The sequence below is a fragment of the Ictidomys tridecemlineatus genome, chromosome 11 (assembly GCF_052094955.1).
Source record: "Ictidomys tridecemlineatus isolate mIctTri1 chromosome 11, mIctTri1.hap1, whole genome shotgun sequence".
Lineage (NCBI taxonomy): Eukaryota > Metazoa > Chordata > Mammalia > Rodentia > Sciuridae > Ictidomys > Ictidomys tridecemlineatus.
Window position 1 is genome coordinate 127,197,633 of NC_135487.1, and position 20,715 is coordinate 127,218,347.

General features: G+C 53.1%; 2 protein-coding genes across 6 annotated transcripts; one reads left to right on the top strand and one right to left on the bottom strand.

Annotated features, from left to right (window-relative positions):
* Positions 1 to 139: 139 nt before the first annotated feature.
* Pklr (pyruvate kinase L/R) lies at positions 140 to 9,971 on the top strand. 2 transcript variants are annotated; one of them, XM_013361231.4, is made up of 11 exons: positions 140 to 278; positions 1,358 to 1,540; positions 4,634 to 4,725; positions 4,820 to 4,951; positions 5,099 to 5,285; positions 5,590 to 5,860; positions 5,990 to 6,140; positions 6,442 to 6,594; positions 6,689 to 6,855; positions 7,918 to 8,099; positions 8,654 to 9,971. In XM_013361231.4, the coding sequence occupies exons 1-11, from the start codon at positions 179 to 181 to the stop codon at positions 8,758 to 8,760; spliced, it is 1,725 nt and encodes a 574-aa protein (XP_013216685.4). In that variant the 5' UTR covers positions 140 to 178; the 3' UTR covers positions 8,761 to 9,971. The 2 variants fall into 2 exon arrangements, with proteins under 2 accessions (XP_013216685.4, XP_040143609.2); XM_040287675.2 differs by lacking the exon at positions 140 to 278 and adding an exon at positions 493 to 624.
* Positions 9,463 to 19,892, bottom strand: Hcn3 (hyperpolarization activated cyclic nucleotide gated potassium channel 3). 4 transcript variants are annotated; one of them, XM_005331349.5, is made up of 8 exons: positions 19,297 to 19,862; positions 15,940 to 16,369; positions 14,938 to 15,099; positions 14,328 to 14,546; positions 13,825 to 13,971; positions 13,167 to 13,407; positions 11,927 to 12,091; positions 9,463 to 11,507 (listed from the first exon to the last, which is right to left on the bottom strand). In XM_005331349.5, exons 1-8 carry the CDS (start codon positions 19,572 to 19,574, stop codon positions 10,807 to 10,809), a joined length of 2,343 nt encoding a protein of 780 aa, XP_005331406.1. In that variant the 5' UTR covers positions 19,575 to 19,862; the 3' UTR covers positions 9,463 to 10,806. The 4 variants fall into 4 exon arrangements, with proteins under 4 accessions (XP_005331406.1, XP_077883550.1, XP_077883551.1 ...); XM_078027424.1 differs by lacking the exon at positions 19,297 to 19,862 and adding an exon at positions 16,524 to 19,279; XM_078027425.1 differs by lacking the exon at positions 9,463 to 11,507 and having other exon boundaries at positions 11,944 to 12,091; positions 13,279 to 13,407; positions 19,297 to 19,876.
* Positions 19,893 to 20,715: the final 823 nt, after the last annotated feature.

Sequence of the window (20,715 nt, forward strand, 5' to 3'; positions counted from 1 at the left end):
GGGGAATGGCAGGGGCAGAGAGCTGGCAGGGGAGGGGAGGGGTTCCGTGTGGGGATGGGGTTGCCTACTGGGTGTGCCCCTTTTCTATTTTCTGGCTCACTTAGATAAGAACAGCAATTTTGTCATTCTCTCCTCCCAGTCCACGGTTCTGGCAGCCCTGGGCCCACGCTTTGGAAGCATGTCTGTCCAGGAGAACATTCCACCCCAGCAGCTTAGGTCATGGATCTCGCAGTCCCAAAAAGAGTTAGCAATGTCTATCCTCATCGGGGCTCCAGGAGGTAAGAAGGGGAATGGAAATCATTGAACAGAGGGGGAAAAGGGTGGAAATCTGGAACAGGAGTTGGAGGAATTTGGAGCCTCTCCATGTTTATCAGAGTGTCCTCTGTATTAAATTACCGGCTGGCTCGGGCCTGGTGTGCAGGTCCTGAAGGCAGGCCAAGAGGGAGCCTGCAACATGGGAAGCATGGGGCACTCCCGTGGCTCCTGGACTCTGGTCCCTGGAGTACAGGGCTTCCATTGGCAGGAAAGACTCTGGTGACACTTTAACCAGCTGGGCCTCAGGCCACTGATATGCTACAACGTGGAGCAAGCCACAGAGGCAGATCAGGTGCGGGAGCATGGAAGGTGCGTCTGCACATGGGGCTCCTCTGGGCTGGGCAGGATGGAGCTACAGGGCCCCCAACCTGGGCCTACAGCAGCACTGAGTGGACTGAAGATATTCCGGAGGGGTTAGGGAAGCCAGCCAATTGCCAGGGGTTTGAAGGAAGTAAACAGAGGCCTTAGGAGAGGGGACTAGGTGATTCCAGGATTGGCTAATGAGGTGCCACTATGAACCAGACAGAAGGGAGGCTGAGGCTGAGGCTGAGGCTGAGGCAAGTCAGTAGCTGAAGGGCAAGCCATTTGGGAGATCAGTACAGCTGGGTGGTCAAGAACTTGAGCCTAGCTGGGTACGGTGGCCATGCCTGTCATCCCAGCCATTCAGGAGGCTGAGGCAAGAGGATGGCCAGGTTTGAGGCCAGCCTAGGCAACTTAGTGAGAACCATCTCCAAAAAAGAACTTGAGTTTAAAGTTAGTCACAGAGTTAGACGGCTTTGAACCCTATCTCTGTTACTTACAAGTTATCGGATCTTGGGCAATTTATTTCTTCTTTCTCAGGCCTTGTTTCCTCATCAGTAAAACCGGGATAATTCTAGAGTATGTAATGTTACCTGTCTGTGGAACGACTGGGAGTAAATAAGATAATGTAGGCACCAAGAGCTCCACACACAACTGGGGGCCCCAGGGGAGGGGGACAGGTGTAGTGAAGTGCCGGGAGGAAGGCAGGTGCCTGTGCCTACTGAGCCCCCTTGGACTGCAGGGCCGGCGGGATATCTGCGACGCGCCAGCGTGGCCCAGCTGACCCAGGAGCTGGGCACAGCCTTCTTCCAGAAGCAGCAGCTGTCTGCCGCCATGGCAGACACCTTCCTGGAACATCTCTGCCTGCTGGATATTGACTCCGAGCCTGTGGCTGCTCGAAGCACCAGCATCATTGCCACCATCGGTAAGACCACCTATTCCCTGGCAGCCCCGCACAATGGTGTGTATCCAGGCGCTTCTCCAACTTTCTCTTCCTTTGAGACTTCTACATGGTTTTTTTTTCATATTTTTTTTTTTAGTTATACATGGGCACAATATGTTTATTTTATTTTATTTTGTTTATTTTTGTGTGGTGCTGAGGATCGAACCCAGGGTCTCACATGTGTGAGGCGGGCGTTCTACTGCTGAGCCATAACCCCAGCCCCAAACTTCTACATGTTTGACATAGTCATTCATTCAACAAGTATTTGATGCCGGGTGCAATAGTGCAGGTCGGTAATCCCAGCAACTCCAGAGGCTGAGGCAGGAGGATCACAAGTTTGAGGCCAGCCTCAGCAACTTAGCTAGACCCCATCTCAAAAAGATAAAAAGCGTTGGGGGTGTGGCTCAGTAGAAAAGTATCCTTGGGTTCAATCTTTATTCGGGGCTGGGGACCTAGCTCAGTTGGTAGAGTGCTTGCCTTGCATGCACAAGGCCCTGGGTTCAATCCCCAGCCCCCCCCCACACACACACTCAGTAAGTAAATGGGCCAGGGATGTAGCGCAGTAGAAGGGCACTTGCCTAGTATGCATGAGGCCCTGGTTTCCATCCCCTGTACCACCAAGAAATAAAATGAAAACCTAAAATAAGTAAATAGGGCTGGGGTTGTGGCTCAGCGGTAGAGCGCTTGCCTGGCAGGTGTGAGGCCCTGGGTTTAGTTCTCAGCACCACATATAAATAAATAAAATAAAGGCCCATTGACAACTAAAGATATATATGTATGCATATATGTTATTTTTTTAAAAATATAGGTAAATAATTTAGTGTGTTAGGAAATGATAAGTACTGTATAAAAAGGGAGTGCAGTAAGGGGCAACAGGCGTGGGAGAGCGGGAGGCAGGTCACAGTCCTGATCAGGGAGGCCAGGGCAGCCTTTACTGGAAAAAAAGGAGACAAACAAAAACTAGCCCTCTGATAGCTGGGGAGAGAGTTCCAGGCCAAGGGAATAATCGGTGCCCAAGTCCTAAGAAAGCTGGAAACCAGGAAGGGGCCAGGGCACAGATATGAAGAGACGAGGGGAGGGATGGGTCAGTGGCCCTTCAGAGGCCATTCTCAGAGTTTGAGTCGAGTCTTCCTCCAAATAAAATGGAAGCCTTGCAGTGTCTTGAGCAATCCGGGGGTGACAAGTTCTTACTTATATTTAGCAGAACCGTCCAAACTGCCAGATTGAAAATCGACCCGGGTGGGGGGGTGGGGGGTGGGGGGGTGGGGGGGGTGGGGGGGTGGGGGGGTGGGGGGGTGGGGTGGGGGCAAGGACAGAGCTGTTCCAGCAGTACTTCCGGCTCAGCCCAGGTGGTGGCAGTGGAGGTGGCCAGAGCAGGCCGATTCTCAATGTATTTTAAAGGTACAAGATTTCCTAATGGATCAACTGGATTGATGCAGTGGGGGTGGGGGAGGATTTACTAATTGATTAATTTTGTTGGTTTTCTGGTACTGAGAATTGAACCCAAGGGCACTCAACCACTGAGCTACATCCCCAGCCCTTTTTATTTTATTTTTTTAAATATTTTTTTTTTCAGTTGTAGATGGACACAATATCTTTATTTTTATGTGGTGCTGGGGACTGAACCCAGGGCCTTATGCGAGGCAAGCGCTCTACCATGGAGCCACAATCCCAGCCCTTTAATTTATTTTTTTGAGACAGGGTCTCGCTAAGTTGCTGAAGCTGGCCTCAAACTTGTGATCCTCCTGTGGCAGGACCCCTGCCGTAGCTGGCATCCCAGGCAGGCACACCCACACCCAGCCGACTGCAAGGTTTGGGCCTGAGGAACTGGAAGTCGGCATTATCAAGTGGGCAGGAAAGACTGAGGTGGGAAAGTTAGGGATGTGATGAGTTTGAGGTGCATATTAAACATCCAAGGGGCCTGGTGCAGTGGCACATGCCTGTAATCCCAGGTCGGGAGGCTGAGGCAGGAGAATTGCAAGTTCAACATCAGCTTCAAATTTAGTGAGGCTCTAGGCAATTTGGCAAGACCCTGTCTCAAAATAAAAGATAACTAAATTTTAAAAAGAAAAAGAGGGCTGGGGATATAGCTCAGTTAGTAGTGTGCTTGCCTTACATGCACATGGCCCCAGCACCACACACACACACACACACAAAAAAAAAAAAAAAAAAAAAAAAAAAAGGTCTGGGAATGTAGCTCAGAAGTAAAGTGCACCTGGATTCAATTTAATTCCCAGTACAATAAAATAAAGTAAAATAAAATATCCAAGGATGACGTAGAGTAGGCAGTCAGTCCAATATACAACTCTGGGTTTACAAGCAAGGTCTGAAATATAAATTTGGGAGGGCTGGAGTTGTGGCTCAGTGGTAGAGCACTTGCCTAGCATGTGTGAGGTCCTGGGTTCGATTCTCAGCACCACATATAAATAAATGAATAAAATAAAGGTCCATCAACATCTAAAAAATATTTTAAAATAAATAAATTTGGGGAATGTCTGCATATAGATGGGACTGAGATTGCCAAAGAATGAAGGTAAAATGATAGAGACCATGGCTGGGAATGTAGCTTAATGGTCAGTGCATGCTTAGCATGTGCAAGGACCAGCAATCAATCAATCAATCAATCAAACGACAGAGCTGAAGCCAGACAAGGTGGCACACACACACCTGTACTCCCTGCTATGTGGAAGCTGAGGCAAGAGGATCATAAATTCAGCTCAAGCCCTGCGTGGGCAACTTAGCTAGAACTCAGCTCTCAGTCAATGAGGACCCTACCCATCTCATGCCCTGTGATAACCCCCACACTACAGAACTTAGGTCACTTGCCAACATGTTTACCTAGGGTCTAGCTGAGGTTACCTTCCTCCAAGAACCCTGCAGCACTGCCTCCCCAAAGGGGCGAATGTTGGCTGCAGAAAGAAAAAAAGAGTTTGGAACCTGTGTGCAGGGGTTACATTAAGGAATAAAGGTCAGATAACCGGACTCCAGTGGTGTGGGGTGCCTTTGAGGGTGGTGGCAGGCTGGTTGTCTGCCAGGGTGGGGGAAAAGCAGTCTGAGCAGGATCTTTGGTTCCAGGGCCCGCATCTCGCTCAGTGGAGCGCCTCAAGGAGATGATCAAGGCCGGGATGAACATTGCAAGACTCAACTTCTCCCATGGCTCCCACGAGGTGGCAGCGAATGGAGGGGGCAGAGGGCGGGGCTGGAGGATGCCCCAAGCCCTAGTCACCTTCCCTGGAAATCTCGCTTCCTCTTCCTCCCCAGTACCACGCCGAGTCCATCGCCAACATCCGGGAGGCAGTGGAGAGCTTTGCAACTTCCCCGCTCAGCTACCGGCCAGTGGCCATCGCTCTGGACACCAAGGGACCGGAGATACGCACTGGAATCCTGCAGGGGGTGAGCCGCGGGGCTGGGGCCGGTGGTGTCTGGGGTGGAGAAGGGGACCCCAGAGCGCCCAGGGAATTGGGCGGGGCCAGAGGCGGAGCTGGGGGACCGGTCAGGGACGTGCGCGCAGGACTTAGGTCTGCTCTGGCTCTCCACTAGGGTCCGCAGTGCGAAGTGGAGATAGTGAAGGGCTCCCAAGTGCTGGTGACTGTGGACCCGGCATTCCGGACGCGGGGGGACGCGAACACCGTGTGGGTGGACTACCCCAATATCCTCCGGGTCGTGCCGGTGGGGGGCCGCATCTTCATCGACGACGGACTCATCTCCCTAGTGGTCCGGAACATCGGTGCGGACTCACCTCCCGCCCTGACCACGCACGAACGCTGGGCACATTCCTTTCCCTTTGGTTCCCCCATTCGCCCTTAGACGGACACCTTCCCCTGGCCACGTGTCCTTCCCACTCTTCTCAGGAGTCCCCAGCATCCAGACTTCTGCTTTCACCTGGGTTGGAACTGGACTTGCGGGTTGGTTATGTCTGGCACAGGAGCCCAGAACCAGGGTGGGGAAATGAGTGGGACAAGGTTCCTGATCTCTTGAGGGTCCAAGGCTGGTGTCCCTTCACAGTCCTCACCGAAGTTGGTTCTCTGCAGGCCCAGAGGGACTAGTAACCGAAGTGGAGAATGGTGGCGTTCTGGGCAGCAGAAAGGGCGTAAACTTGCCAGGTGTCGAGGTTGACCTGCCTGGGCTGTCTGAGCAAGACGCCTTGGACCTGCGCTTCGGGGTGGAGCATGGTGTGGACATCGTCTTTGCCTCCTTTGTGCGGAAAGCTAGCGATGTGACCGCAGTTCGGGCTGCCCTGGGGCCGGAGGGACAGAGCATCAAAATCATCAGCAAAATCGAGAACCACGAAGGCGTGAAGAAGTGAGGCTAGGTCATTGTCCCCATTAGGCACTATGGGGGACAGACCACTCCCCCTACTTCTCTTCTTTTGCTCGCTTCTCCATGGCATCTCCCGGTTCTGCTCCAGCCCTGATTCCTCCAACCACCCAGGTTTGATGAAATCCTGGAGGTGAGCGATGGTATCATGGTAGCACGGGGAGACCTGGGCATCGAAATCCCAGCTGAGAAGGTTTTCCTGGCTCAGAAGATGATGATTGGGCGGTGCAACTTGGCAGGCAAGCCCGTCGTCTGCGCCACTCAGGTCTGGAGTGATCCTTGGGGCTGGGACACTTTGTGGTCTTGGGATCACTTCGGGTGAATATCCACATCTTAGGTCTTTGGACACTGCCATCCAGTGTTTGATCCTCAAATAGTGAAGTGAAGTAGAGATCTTGTAACCCTCCTTTTCAGTTGAGGAAACTGAACTGCCAGGGTCAAACAGCTTGTGGCTGTGATCCTGATTTTCAAGGCACTCTGGGAGTTTAGGTGTCAGAGAAAGTAGCTTGTCAAGGACTCCAGTGAGAGTGTGCTTCCTACAGCTCTGACATCCATGGTGTCCCCAGATGCTGGAGAGCATGATTACTAAGCCCCGGCCAACACGGGCCGAGACCAGCGATGTGGCCAATGCTGTACTGGATGGGGCAGACTGCATCATGCTGTCAGGGGAGACTGCCAAAGGCCACTTCCCCGTGGAGGCCGTAAAGATGCAGCACGCGGTAGGAACTCATAAGGAAAGGCCAATGGCCTGGGGACCCAAACCCTTTTTGGGCCCCATTGTCCCTCGCCAGCCTGACCTTCTGGTACCTGCAGATTGCACGGGAGGCCGAGGCCGCGGTGTACCACCGGCAGTTGTTTGAGGAGCTGCGCAGGGCAGCACCACTGAGCCGGGACCCCACTGAGGTGACTGCCATCGGGGCTGTGGAGGCCGCTTTCAAGTGCTGTGCTGCTGCCATCATCGTTCTGACCACTACTGGCCGGTGAGGGGGACACTGGGAAGCCCAGACAGGGCGTTGGGTTAAGGGTAGGCTGGACTGGGCCGTGGACCCGAGTGTTGTCTGGCCATCAGGGATAAAGACCAGTGCCGCAGGGCAAGGAGAGAGACAGCTGTGAGGCCTGGCGGGGGGGGGGGGGGGCAGATCTTGGAGTGTACCAGGACTCAGGTCATCTAGTTCCAGAGGACTGGCAGGATGGCATCCCTGAGCATGTTGGCTTCAGGGCATTTGGGTTCCTAGGTCTCTGAGGCGAGTCCATTTAGCCTGTAGAGCCTTACAGTTCTGGAGTGTTGCAGATGGGCAGTGGGTCTGAGTTCAAGTCTTTGTTCTGAATCTTAGCAACGAGACCATGGGAAACCCACCTGGACTGTATACCCCTGCTCCGTACCCTCAGGTCTATGTCAGCCACTGTTTCTCATGGAGTTTTGAGGATTAGCAAGAGACATTAAGTACTATATAAATGCATACTCTCTGAATGGCTTTATGGTTTTTAAAGAGGTTTCTCCTTATCATATCTTTTTGTAGATTTTTTTTTTTTTTTTTTAGAGAATTTTTAATTTTTACTTCTTAGTTCTCGGCGGACACAACATCTTTGTTGGTATGTGGTGCTGAGGATCGAACCCGGGCCGCACGCATGCCAGGCGAGCGCGCTACCGCTGAGCCACATCCCCAGCCCTTTTTGTAGATTCTTATTCTGTGGTAGGACCTTGGCACCTGGCAGGACCTTGGCCAGGGAGTGCCCTTGTCAAAGGGCTTTGAGTCACTTTTTACAGAGGAGAGAATCAAGGCCCAGAGAAGTGTGATGACTTCCTCAGGGTCACACAGCTTCCTGGTGACACCTAGAACCACAATTCAAACTTGTCTCCTATTTCAACCCTCTCTTGCTCTTTTTTTTTTTTAATATTTATTTTTAAGTTATAGTCGGACACAACACCTTTTATTTATTTATTTTTATGGGGTGCTGAGGATGGAACCCAGCATCTCACACGTGCTAGGCGAGTGCTCTACTGCTGAGCCCCAGCCCCAGCCCCTCTTGCTCTTCTTCAGCTCGGCCCAGCTTCTGTCTCGGTACCGACCTCGAGCCCCAGTCATTGCTGTCACCCGCTCCGCCCAGGCTGCCCGCCAGGTCAACCTATGCCGGGGAGTCTTCCCCTTGCTCTACAGAGAACCTCCAGAGGCCATCTGGGCAGACGATGTGGATCGCCGGGTCCAATTTGGCATTCAGAGTGGTGAGCTGCCAGACCTCCCTCCCTCCCTCCCCTGGCATTTGTACCAGGAGTCCCTCAACCTGGCCTCACACACCACTCAAAAAAGCCCTACCCCTCTCCTTCGATTCCAGATTGTCCTTATAAGAGTCACAAAGACTGAGAAGTAGCTGGAATGCTGGGGGTGGGGGTCAAGCTGAGAGAGAGGGCAGAGCCATCCTTAAGTCATCCAGCTGCTGTCTGTGCCGGGTGGCTGGAGCCTGGTATGACATAGGAGCAAGAGGAGAGAGGAGAAAGCTCGACAGCTGGAATGAAAATCGAATTGACAATTGTCATATGATCCGACTTGACCTCTTTGGGCAGCCTTGCTACTTAGCAACCATGCACCACCTCCCCCCATTGACACTGCACTGCTTTAAAACACCACAGTGGTTACACTCCCTGCGGTGCCAACAGTTTGCTTCAAGTGCCTCAATTCCTACAGGGTACCCTTGAAGGGGGTTGGGGATGGTTGCTGATCCTTATTACCAGGCTGGTCTAGGCCTCTCAACGAATATCATCTTCTTTCCCTTCCCCAGGAAAGCTCCGTGGTTTTCTCCGTACTGGGGACCTGGTGATTGTGGTGACAGGCTGGCGACCTGGCTCTGGCTATACCAACATCATGCGAGTGCTGAGCATATCCTGAGACGCTCCTTCCCGCTCCGATCCAGTCCAACCCTTCCTCCCGACACTGCTCCCTCCAACCCACAACCCATCCACGGCCTCATTTCCCAGTCTCTCTACGCCCATATCCCTATCCAAGATCACATCTGCCATCTAGCCCGATTGCGGGGTGCCCCCGCCTGCATTTCAGACAGGCCCTGAAAATCTGTGTCCAATTATGCACTGGCCACCCAGCAGCACCAATTGTATATTCCCCACATCCAATCTGCTCAGCCAGGCTCTAAGATGCCCTGAGCCTTTAAACCCAGCTTGGCTGCTTAATTCTATTCTTTCACGTTTCTCATCCCTGGGGTTGGGGAGCAGAGACAGGGTGATCCTGTCTAGTCTCCCCTGAACTATTTTAAAACACTGCATCCGTGCAGTCTGATGTTTTTCTATGTGGCCCTCACAATCAGCAAGGCATCTCCTGAGGAGAGTGACACCTCCCACGGATAGGGGCAAGCTACCCCTTCATGGTGGCAGACAGTAACATCAGGGGGCCACACTTGGAGGAAGCTGGATGATCTCATCACTGACTTCACAGCCTTGAGGCTGAGCTTGCAGACTGTCTCCCCCTGGCTGCTCTCATGGCCACCTCATTGCTTTGCTGGGCTACATGACCCCTCCTGCACCCAGAAATTCCCTCATACCCACTTTAGTCCCACACACAAACCAAGAGCCAAAATAAGTCTCTATTTTCTTTTAAACCCAGCTATTTAGCAGCAATTATAAAACTTCTCCCACACACCAAGAACCCCAGAACTCCCCACCCAGGAGGAAAGGAGATTTAGGGTCCTGGCCCCACATTCTTTGATACTGCAGAGTAGAAGGGACAGAGTGGGTGGGTAAGGGGTTACTCTTGTCCCTGAGAAGGTAGAGGGGCTGGCTGGCTGCTCTTCCCCAGGCTTGGATACTGTGGGGCCCTCCTTACTCCTGCACCAACAGCAGACCCAGAAGAGAAAATAACAAAGATAAAAATAGTCCCCTCCCCCTCTTGGGTGGCCCCACCTGCCTTTACCTAGGTAGGGAGAGGGTTTGATATTGCTGATGGCACTGCACAAGGACCACAAGAGTTTGGGTGTAGAATGGTCCTGCCTCCTCCTGCTCCTCCCATCTCCCTCCCAGGAGAGGGGGGAAGGACAGATAAAGGATAAAATGAATGGATAAGTCAAATTAGCAAATGAATAAATAAAATTAATAAATAACTGAATAAATAAGACAAATAAAAAAGGAAAGAAGAGATCATATAAGGATTCGGATACTTGCCCCCTACCAAGGTGGATCTAGGCTAGCACAGTAAGGAGGTGACAATTATCCCTTAGTTTAAGGGGGGGGTACGCCACTGGGGCAGGAGGCACAGGGAAGAGGCAGCTCCCAGTTTACAAAAATAACTCTACCACATGGACAGAGATCGCAGGGAACTGGGTAGATGTGTGTTCCCACTTAGAGGACATTATCTGGGTGGGTCCACAGGTGGCAGTAAGAGGGCAAAGGTAGATGCCCACACTAAGGATTCAAGAGATTTGTTGGCAGCAGTGAGGGCACAGGTAATTGATAGTGCCCAGCTATGCTAAGGGGACAGGAAGATAACCACATGGGGCAGAACCTGCAGGGTCATTGGCAGGGAAACAGAGATATCTAATTACTTGGCAGTGATGGTGATGGCAAGCACTTGTGCTTAATAAAGGTGGGGTCATGGATCCAGGCCTGCACCTGGCAGGACCTTGGCCAGGGAGTGCCCTTGTCAAAGGGCTTTGAGTCACTTCTACTTGGCAGTGGAGACATACAGCGCCTGGCACAGTGCCTTGAGCATGGTAGGCACTCGGTACATAGAACAAATGGATGAATGCGTTAGGATGTTAGACAGGCTGTGGATGCTCGAGCTGAGGACGCAGACTATCTTCATAGTGATAAGGACAGACATTCCCGTAGGCAGTGTTTTGGGTCCTCTCAGCCTTCCCCAGGAGTCATCTGCCATTGGGCACACACTATTGCACCCCAATAGCTAAGGCCTGTGTAACCAAAGGTTTCACATGTTGGCAGAGAGCTGGGGGCCCCGGGGCGTGGCTGGCTCAGGCACTGGTGGCCTGGGGGACGGGGCTGTCCCTGGAGGCTTGGCTAGGAGGCCTGAGGGGGGCAGCCGCTCACTTCCAGAGCCCTTCCGCCCAGGAGAGCCATCGCCTGTTGCCCGCTGAGGCAAAGAGGGTTGGGAGGCTGAGAGTGGGCGGCCCCGAGGTCCTAACCGCCGGCTACCTCCTCCTGGTGGAGGGCCCAGCAGGGACACCTGGGAGCGCCCTGCCCTGGATAGGCTGGCATGGAGGGTTCGAACTGGTGGGGCAGGCAAGCGGGAGGTGGATGCCCACGGCCCCCGAGCCAGCAGAGGGCCGCCTCGGACAGGCACCAGCGGGGAAGCTGGGGAGCCTGCTGAGAGTCGAGCAGAGCGAGCAAGGAGGGTGGCTGGAGAATCTGGGGAGAGAGGCAGGGGGCCCCGCTGGTGAGTCAGAGCAATGGCCACGTTGGAGGTCACAGCAGCTGCCTGTAGAGGGGCATGCACAAGCGGCTCCCACAGCACTGGCTTCCCACTGAGCCGAGCTCCGGTGCCTGGAGCCAGACCCCGGACTCCCCGAGCCATGTCCCTGTCGTGTTGCACCAAATGCTGCTCCATGATACCGCCGCTGCTGCCTGGGCTTGGCTCGGAGCGCTTCCGTTGCAGTATGGAATTCTTCTTGCCTAAAAGTTGTCCCAGGAAGGTGGAGTTAATAATAGGGAAAGAATCCAAGATAGAGGTTGGATGCCAGAGAATGTGAAGGTAACCGCGGTCAGGGATGGGGGTGGGGTTGAGGGTATGGAGATAGTGCTGGGGGATGGAGATCGGAAGATGGGGTTGGAAGAAGAGGTTGTGAATCAGAATTGGTGAGGTTCAGGGACTGGTGCTCAGTTGGAGGGCTCAGGGCATGGAGACTCAGGGAGATGCTTCCAGGGGTAGGACACACTGAGGGATAAGGACAGTGATCCACAGCATTGAAAGGCCTGTTGGGGGCATTTGCTGGGATTGGGTGAGCTGGGTGTGGCCCTGAAGCACTAGAGACTGTTTCTTGCTATAGAGATGGGGTTAGGCACAGCTGGGATCCAGGGGAGACAGATCTCACCTATGCGGCGCAGCCGATCCATTGCCACAGTCTCAAAAGCCCTGCGCATCATAGGAAACTCCTCAAGCACTGCGTTGAAATGGTCCACACTAAGTGAGTAGAGTCGGCAGTAGGTGTCGGCCCGCACACTGGCTGTGCGCCGGCCCCGGGTCAGCAGGCAGATCTCTGCAGAAGTAGGAAGAAGGCTCAGAACCCATTTCCAGAGCTCCCTCTCACTGGGACTGCACCAGCTGACCCAGAAGTCTCAGGATTCTCCCTAGACTTGGGAGAAACTAAAGCTTTTCCCCTACCCCTCGGTCCCTAAATGCTCCAAGCATGTCTCTCTCCAGTCCTCTAAACAAATTTCTGGATGCCTGCTTCCTGTCTTTCTCACTCTGCTTTTTTCCTTTCCTTTTTCTTCTCCCCAGCACTAGGGATGAGACCAGAGGTACTCCCTACCACTGAGTTAGAGCCCCAGCCCAGACCCCTGCACTTTTTTTTTTTTTTCAGACAGGGTCTTGCTAAGTTGCCCAGGCTGGTTTTGAACTTGCAATCCTCTCACCCTAGCCTCCTGAGCAGCTGACATTACAGGCATACACTACCATGCGCGGTCACTCTCTCAAAGCTGACAAACAGGCAGATCTGGCTGGCCTCCAGACTCCTACTTTAATGCCCAGCCCAGCCTCACTGCTCTACCCCAGGAGGAGACCTGGGGCAGCTCACTCCTCCAACCTCTTGAATAAACAATAAAGGTTACCTTGGAGGATAAAAATAATGCCACAGGAGTCGAGTGTAACAGATGTGGGTGCTAGGGGATGGTGGGTGTTTTGGGGGCTGAGAGGTTATATGAGTCTCAAGTCCCTTTGGGAAGCTGGTAGAACTGCCCCTACTGCCACAGGCTGGGTCCCTGAATCCTAATACCAGGGCATCTCCACAAAGTTCAAATGCCTAGGGAAGCTCTGCTTCATTCCTATTTTCCCCTCAACTCATAGGATTCTTGGATTCACTGGCTAAGAGTCTTAAAAAGCCCTCTGTCTCAATAATTTGTGACCTGACTATGCACTGGAAACTCCTGAGAAGCTTTTTAAAAAATACAGCTCCCCCCACCCCCAGGCCCCAAGCCTAGAGATTCTAAGCATGCTGGGAAGGGACTGGAACCCTGGTTGTACAGTACAGCCAGAGGGGATCCTGATCCCAGGGAGCATTTTCCCAGTCTCCGGTGTTTGTGATCCACCCTCCTCCCTCCTTGAGATCTGCTAACCCCCAAAGTAGGATCCATCAGTGAGGCGGGTGTCCCGGGCACCACGTGCCAGCACACTGAGCAGCCCGTGCTGGATGAAGTACATCTTCCTGCCCACGGAGCCCTCACGCACCACAAGGTCCCCCGGCTGGAAGACCTCAAAGCGTAGCTTGGTGAGCACCGCGGTGACGAAGCTGGGGTCGGCATGGGCGAACAGTGGCATATGGGCCACCAGGCCTCGGCAGGTGAAGTTAATGATCTCCTGGGCAGGGGAGGGGCCTGTCAGGTAGGCTGTGCTGCCTGCCCTAAGATTCCTCCAATGAGCTGTCTCCAGAAACCCCACCCTGGGGTCAAGATCTGCCATAGGATGGGGATGCTACAGTGGGCCTGGGACCATTCCTAAGCTCCTGTCTTCAAAGCCCTCCCACGGGCCTGGGTGGAACCTTCTCCCCAAAACAGAAATCCCTATAGCCCCACCCATGCATACGTCACCCATAAGGCCTTCAGGAAAGTCTCTTAACTCCATAAGGCCCCCCACATACCTGACCTCCCAGGCGCCCTCTACAGGCCTTACTCCCTATAAGAGTACCTACTGATCAGTTCCTCCTGCCCTGAGAAACAGCACCCCCAGAAACCCAGATCCTTGAAGAGCCCCGTCAAGGGCCCAGCCTGGCCCCACCTCCCGCAGTGGCTCGCTCAGCTCGCCCAGGATGCTCTCCTCGTCGAACATCTTGCCCTGGTAGCGGTGCTCATAGTACTCATGGATGCGCTGCCGGGTGTCAGCCGGGAGCTTGTGGAAGGACATGTACTGCTCCACCTGCTTGTACTGGAGGGCGACCCATGGCCAGCAGGAGGAGGATACAGAGAGACATGGGTGGGGGTGGGAGGTTACAGACATAGATCAGAGTTAGAGGTGAAACATGGAGCCCGAAGTGGATACACAGGACCACAAGATATATGGATAAGGGTGGATATGGAGAGGACACATAGCACAGTGACAGGAAAAACCAGAAATGGGTAGAGGGGCAGGGCCCAAGGGCAGAAGTAGAGGACAAATGGACATGGGTCAGGGAAGGACACAAGAGACCCAACATGGCATACACCAGAATGGGCCTCAGGTCGAGCTACCCAGTCTCCAGCACCTCTCCACACCAACCCCTTCCCTCTCCGATCCATGCTGACCTTCTCCTGATACTGACGCCGCGAAGAATCCAGGGACTGGATGAGGGCAGTGGCGTGACCGATGAACATGGCGTAGCACGTGGCGCCCACGATCATGCTGAGCATGGTGAGCCAGACGTCGGGCATGCCCACGGGAGCCTGCTGCCCATAGCCAATGCACAGCATGTGGCTCATGGCCTTGAACAGGGCATGGGAGTACTGGCGGCCCCACGAGTGGTTCTGGGGGGCAGAGTACATTGCAGAGCTAGGCATGGCCCCTCAGAGCCTCATTCTCCACCTTCCCCTTTTTCTCTCTTTGAGTCCTCTGCCTGCCCCTTCTACTTCAGACCATCCTCCCAGGAGACACTTGTTTCACTCTGGGGTCCCTGAAGCAAAAAAGCCCTCTTTACAGCTTGGGGGCCTTTTTCTGCTTAGGTTCCATTCCTTGCCTACCCCCTCCAACACACAGACAGTTCCTCTGGGTCTCTGTCCCCCCTCCTCCCTCCTCCCCACCTCTTCCAGTCTTCTTTCTTGATTATCCCCCACCTCCTGCTCCCTGAGGCCATCCCTGCTGCTCAGGCAGAAGAGCCCTCAGAAGGCCCAGGGGCAGCAGAGCCGGGGGACTTCTCACCACCATGCGGTTCATAGAAACCCAGCAGTCAGGAGGGAAGTCCTGCAGCATGGGGACCAGGAACTGCAGACAGCCATCCCAGTGACAGAGCAGGAGCATCATCCCAATGAGGTTGAAGATACGAACCACAGCGCTGGCCAGGTCATAGGTCATGTGAAAGATCTGAGGAGTCCGAGGAGGGGCTGCTGTGGACAGGAACCCCTCCCTGCTGGTCCTTCTCCAGTCCTAGCCTTGCAAATTATCTTTGAACTTCTCCCTTGCCCCCGCCTCCCTGAATTTAAAAAAACGTGGATCGTGTTTGTGTGGAGTTTCTAGCACACATATATAGCTCATATAAATTAGATCATGCTTCCCTACTCTCATAGGTAGGAAGATTAAGGCCAATCATATGTCCTGAATCACACTGTAAGTGTCCCAGTAGAGACTCAAACAGGTCTACTGCACAAGCTGCCCAGGTGTGGCCTGAAAAAGAGGGCAGGGGGCATTTCACAATGTAATGTCCCTAGGCATGGATGGAAGGATTAATGCCAGCAGCCCTTTTCCCCTCCAACAACAGAAATAAGTTAATTTACTTGGAACTTACTAGGCACCAGATGCCTAAGTGCTTTACATGTATTAACTCCTTTAATCTTTCCAACCACACCTTAGGTACATATATTAAATAATAAAACTAGGATCTGACCACAGGACACGAAGTTGCAGAGACCACACTCTGAACCACTAATCTGCTGTCCTGAAGCCGCAGCTCCTGACTCCTCCCACCCCCTCTTCACCCTGGGATCAACTAACCCTGAAGTGTTTGTCCAGCTGCTGAGCTCCACTCTCCTGCCCAAACACTCTGCCCCAGGCCTCATCCCCTGAATCCTTTTTCTGTAGTGTTTCACCCCCATCAACTTTTGAATGAACTCAACCACGCTTCACTTATAAAGTCACCAGGAGCCCCCACCCACAGAGCCTTCCCTAAGGGCTCTGCGAGCCCCCCTGCCCACCTCCCCACCCCACCTCCTCCCACTGGTGAATGTAGCGGATGAGGCGGGAGAGGCGGAGCAGCCGCAGCAGGCTGAGGATCTTGGTGAACCGAACGATGCGCAGGGCGCGCGCCGTCTTGTAGACCTCAGCGTCCAGCCGTGGCTCCAGTTCCACCACCAAGAAAATGTAATCCACGGGGATGGAAGATATGAGGTCAACCAGGAACCAGGTGCGGAGGTAGCGCGTGCGGATGGCCCGCGGTGCCAGAAGGATCTCTGCGCCTTCCTCTACCACGATGCCGGTGCGGAAGTTGAGTACCAGATCCAGCAGGAAGAAAGTATCAGAAAGGACATTGAAGACAATCCAGGGAGGGGAGTTCTCCTCCTTGAAGAAGGTGATGCCCACGGGAAGTACGATGAGGTTCCCCACCATCAGCAGCAGCATGATCAAGTCCCAGTAAAACCTAAGGAGGGAGCCGAATAGGGAGTAAGACCACGATATTTTACCAGCCAGTAGAATGACAGAAGATACTGTGACTCCCCACCAACATGGGCAAGAACGCAGAATAACGGAATGAGGATAATAACATAAGGATAATATGGGATGAGTCCACTTACACATTAATAGCCGCTGGGAATGAGAACTGGAACCGCTATTTAGGAAACTGTGCCGCATTATCTAGTAAAGTTGAATAGTTGCATTCCCAGAAACCCAGCAATTCCATTCCTAGATATGTACACACCAGAGGGAAACAAGCACTCCAGCAATATATATAGGAATATTTATAACAGAATTAAATTTGGGAACAACCCAAATATTCATAAGTAGAAAGTATAGATAAAAAAGACATGAAGATAAATACTCTGTGATACATGACATATTCATAGTCTGGAATACTACATGGCTGTGAAATTACCCAATTACAGCTACATCTGAGTAAGGATGAAGCTCACAAATTTCATAATGGGAAAAAAAAACAATAGGATAATATGGGATGAGTGCACTTACACAGAGTTTAAAAACAGGCAAAACTAAATTACATTCATTATTTCAGGATTCAGAAAAGTGGTAAAACTATTTTTAAAAGTAAGAAAATGAGTACCACAAAACTTAGAATATGGGGTTGGGGATAGCTCCGCAGTAGAGTGTGTGCTTAGTATGCTTGAGGCCCTGGGCTCAATCCCCACCATCAATCAATCAATAAATACATAGATGATAAGAATAGTGAGTTTGGGAAATGAATATGAGAACACTTAGCTGAACATTTAGTGGGTACTCTCATATTTATGGGTTTGGGAAAGAGATATGAGAGAACTTCTGTGGCACTGGCAATATGCAACCTCTTAACCTAGACAGCTATTACATGATGTGTGTGTGTGTGTGTGTGTGTGTGTGTGTATCATCCCTACTATATAAGACCTATGTCACCACTTTTAACTATTCTAAAGGTTAAAAAAGAAAGATAAAGTACTCCAATCCCACAGGGTTGTTGAAAAAATTTCCACTGAAACAATGGATGTGACAGTGCTATACAAGCACTAGCTGGTGTTATGACTCACCCACCCTTTATCCCCAGCTTTCTGAAAAGGTTGTTGCTTCTCCCATCTCCAGCTTTCTGCCCATTCCTAGTCTAGGACCCCACACTCTCCTCAGCCGTCCTCACCCCGTTCCTCCTCCCCAACACAGTTGGACCTGTGAATCCTGTTTGTCTACGGGGATCTGCTCATCTGTGTTCCAGGGGAGTCTGGTCTGTCCTGCCCCCATTGACCTGAGCAATCCAGAGATGCCCCTCCCTAGTGCCTCCACTGCATCTCATAGGTCTGCTCACACAGAGGAACTTCATGGGCAATCCGAGGCAGCAAGGCTTGAGCTCTGCACTCCCTACTCTCTCTAACCTTCCTGTGCCCAGGCAAGGATATGAGCTAGGGAGAGCCACACTGCTGTGGCAGACGCTTTAGAAATAAGAGGTTGGGAGGGAGCTGAGAGAAGCCTTCACTCAGATAAAATCACTGGATAATCTGAGGCACTCAATTACCAATGGTGGTTTTAATTCTAGGACACATCTAATCCCAGTATAAACCCAGGGCACAGTGCCTTCCGACTCTGACTGAAAAACCAATCCTCCCAGCCCCTGAAAGGTGCTTGGGGGTTCCCAGTACCAGCCTTCAGGAAACCCCTCAGATTGTGTGCTTTTGTTCAACAACAAATCCTTGATCCCTCTTTCCCTCTCTCCTGGGCTGCTGAGGAGAAATCCTGTACTGTGAGATTCTGGGAGAGGGGAGGGAAAAAGGGTTTGCCTAGCCATAAGAGCATCTTCACAGCCTGACTCACAGGCGGTCACAAGCCCAGCGGGTGATGTAGAAGAAAGGATGGAGAGAAGCACAATCATAAGGGGGATACAGCTCCTGGGGATACATATGAGGGTGAACTGGAGAGAGAAAGGGTGACCATGGGGAACTAGAAAAGGTGCACCTGAGGGATGAGAGTGAGGCAGTAAAGAGAGAAGTGGAAAGGACAATGGGAGGAAGAGGAACATTTAAGGAGTGTGTATATCTGTGGATTCAAGATAACATCTGGGTTCCCAATTGTGTTTCAAGGCTCTAGATTCACACTTCAGCCATTCTGCTTCGTTCGTTCCTCGGGTTAGAAGCTTTGCACACATCCCTGCCTCATCCAAAAGCTGTCCTTCATTTTCCCCAAGGACAGGGCTGCTCTCCTCCCCTAGCGACCTTGATGTAGAGGTACAGCCTGATGGGGACTGTGAAATGGCCCCACCCCCACCTCCTTTCCTCTTTTCTGGGAGTCACCTGGGGAGTGATTGTGCCCTGGCTTTGCTACCTCAATTGCTCTGAGTATTCGCCTTGCCACACCCTGCGTTCAGCACCACGGACAGCGACCAGACCGGCTGTCAGGACCCCTGCCCTCTCCAGCTTGTCCTGCTGAACTAGGCAGGTGCTGGAGGTAGGGGTACAGGAGGGGAGAGAGCGGAGCTCGGCTGCTGCCTCAGGCTAACCCTTGGACTATGACATAATTTCCCAGATCCCCACCAAACAGGACGGAAAGAAGCAAGGGTTCCAAACTCGGGTAGTCCCTGTAGTCCAGGTGGGGTCCCAGGTCCCTGAAATGGGAAAGCCAGGTCTCTGGAGATCCTCTGATGTGTGCTCGCCCCTTTGGCGCCCCAGCCTAACAAATCACCGAGGATCTCCGGCCGGGGATACCCTACACAGGTATTCCCAGGCTAGGCTGAGGGAGGCGACTCTCCTGCCCCACCCAGAGACCCCTGGGCCGGAAATGAAGTGACCTCGGAGGGTGGGGCGGGCCTAGACCCCGCGTGGCTGCCCGCGGGGGTGGGATCCGCGTCTCCCGCCCTCCCGGCCGGGCCCCCAATACCGGAAGTCGCTGTAGGGGTGGATGATCCAGGCCCCCGCTGACTTCACCCTCTCCTGCTCGATTTCCACTGCTTTGTGGCTGCCGAATACCCGAAGAGAGAACTTGTTGACCGTGGGCTGCAGTAGCGTCCCGAGCTGCCTCCTCTTAGGCTCGGGAGCTGACCCGGGGATCGGACCCGAGGCCGCGGTCGCGGGAGTGGGAGCAGTGGGAGGCGCCGCCTCCAGCCCAGGGGTCGTCCCTTCGCCGGCCCCCGCCGCCGGCCGCTGCTCCGCCTCCATGACGACCGCCCGCTTACACCCTTGGCCTCCCACACCCCGCTGCGGCCATGGGGGCGCCCCCCGACCCCTCAGGAGTAGGAGCCGGCGTGGCCCCGCGGGCTGGCAGCGGAGGCGTTTCAGGCTCAGAACCGCTGGCGCGCGGGGCGGAGGGGGTGTGTGCGACAGACTGGCAGGCGGGCGGGGTGGCGCTGCGCCCCCTGGCGAGGGCTGCGCGAAGACCCGGCCGAGCGGGCGGGGGTGGGACCAAAGATGCCCGCGTCCTGGGGGGACTCGGAGGTGGGTGTGGCTTAGCAATCCGAAAGCGGCCCTCCAAGGGTCGGAGCCGAAGGCGGCCAAGCACGGCCCGAGCCCAGGAGAGGGCGTGGCCTAGAGTTGACGGGCTTTTAGCCACTGAGAGTCCGGGAGGTGGAGCCGCCTGCAAGTGGCGGGAAAACCGGTCCTGGGTTTTGCGGGAAGGCGAAGGGTTGGGGGCCAATGGAAGAAGTGGGGAATGGCTTTTCAGGTTCTTCTTGCCCATCCTCGCCCGTGGGTCTCCAATCCCGATTCGTCTTCTCTCATTTTTCTCCTTACGCTTATTCCTGCTTTCTGAGCTCCTCCAAGCTGCTACCCCTAGAATATTTCCTGATTCTGCCAACCTTCACCAAATGCAACTCTTTAGGGACTCTTATACAAAGTCTTAGCCATACTATAAAGCCATGCTTATCTGGGCTCAAGGACAGATCAATGAACAGTTAAATTTCAGTGCTGTGATGTTAAGGGGTATTAATTCCTAAATATCTCAAATTCTTCCTTTCATCTCTCTCTCTCTCTGGTGCTGGGGACTGAACCCAGGCATACTAGGCTCTGCCATTGAACTACATCCCCAACCCTGCCAGTCATTCTTCTAAAATCCAAATGTAGCTGTAAAGTTCTTCAAACTTCCCCATTTTAGGACTGCATTGAAGCTAAAGCCTAATTTACCAGGAACTGCAAAATTTGGACCTAGTTTCAACTCTCTTCTGATAGTCCCTATCTTGAAAGCCAGGACTGCAATAATGCTGAAATGCATTGTTCTGCCTTGTCTCCAGGTCCTTGCAAGCATTTTCTCTGCCTGATATTCTCCTCCAATTTACTTTCCAACAGTTGAGATCTCATCTCTTTT

Excerpts from the sequence above, each read along its gene's own strand:
- Pklr (XM_013361231.4), top strand. The coding sequence starts at position 179 with ATGTCTGTCCAGGAGAACATTCCACCCCAGCAGCTTAGGTCATGGATC. Across the intron at positions 4,726-4,819 it reads TCTCCCATGGCTCCCACGAG|TACCACGCCGAGTCCATCGC; the intron begins GTGGCAGCGAAT and ends CTTCCTCCCCAG. Across the intron at positions 5,861-5,989 it reads AACCACGAAGGCGTGAAGAA|GTTTGATGAAATCCTGGAGG; the intron begins GTGAGGCTAGGT and ends CCAACCACCCAG.
- Hcn3 (XM_005331349.5), bottom strand. The coding sequence starts at position 19,574 with ATGGAGGCGGAGCAGCGGCCGGCGGCGGGGGCCGGCGAAGGGACGACC. Across the intron at positions 16,370-19,296 it reads CACCCCTACAGCGACTTCCG|GTTTTACTGGGACTTGATCA; the intron begins GTATTGGGGGCC and ends CTCCCTCCTTAG. Across the intron at positions 12,092-13,166 it reads TGATGGATCCTACTTTGGGG|AGATCTGCCTGCTGACCCGG; the intron begins GTTAGCAGATCT and ends CTACTTCTGCAG.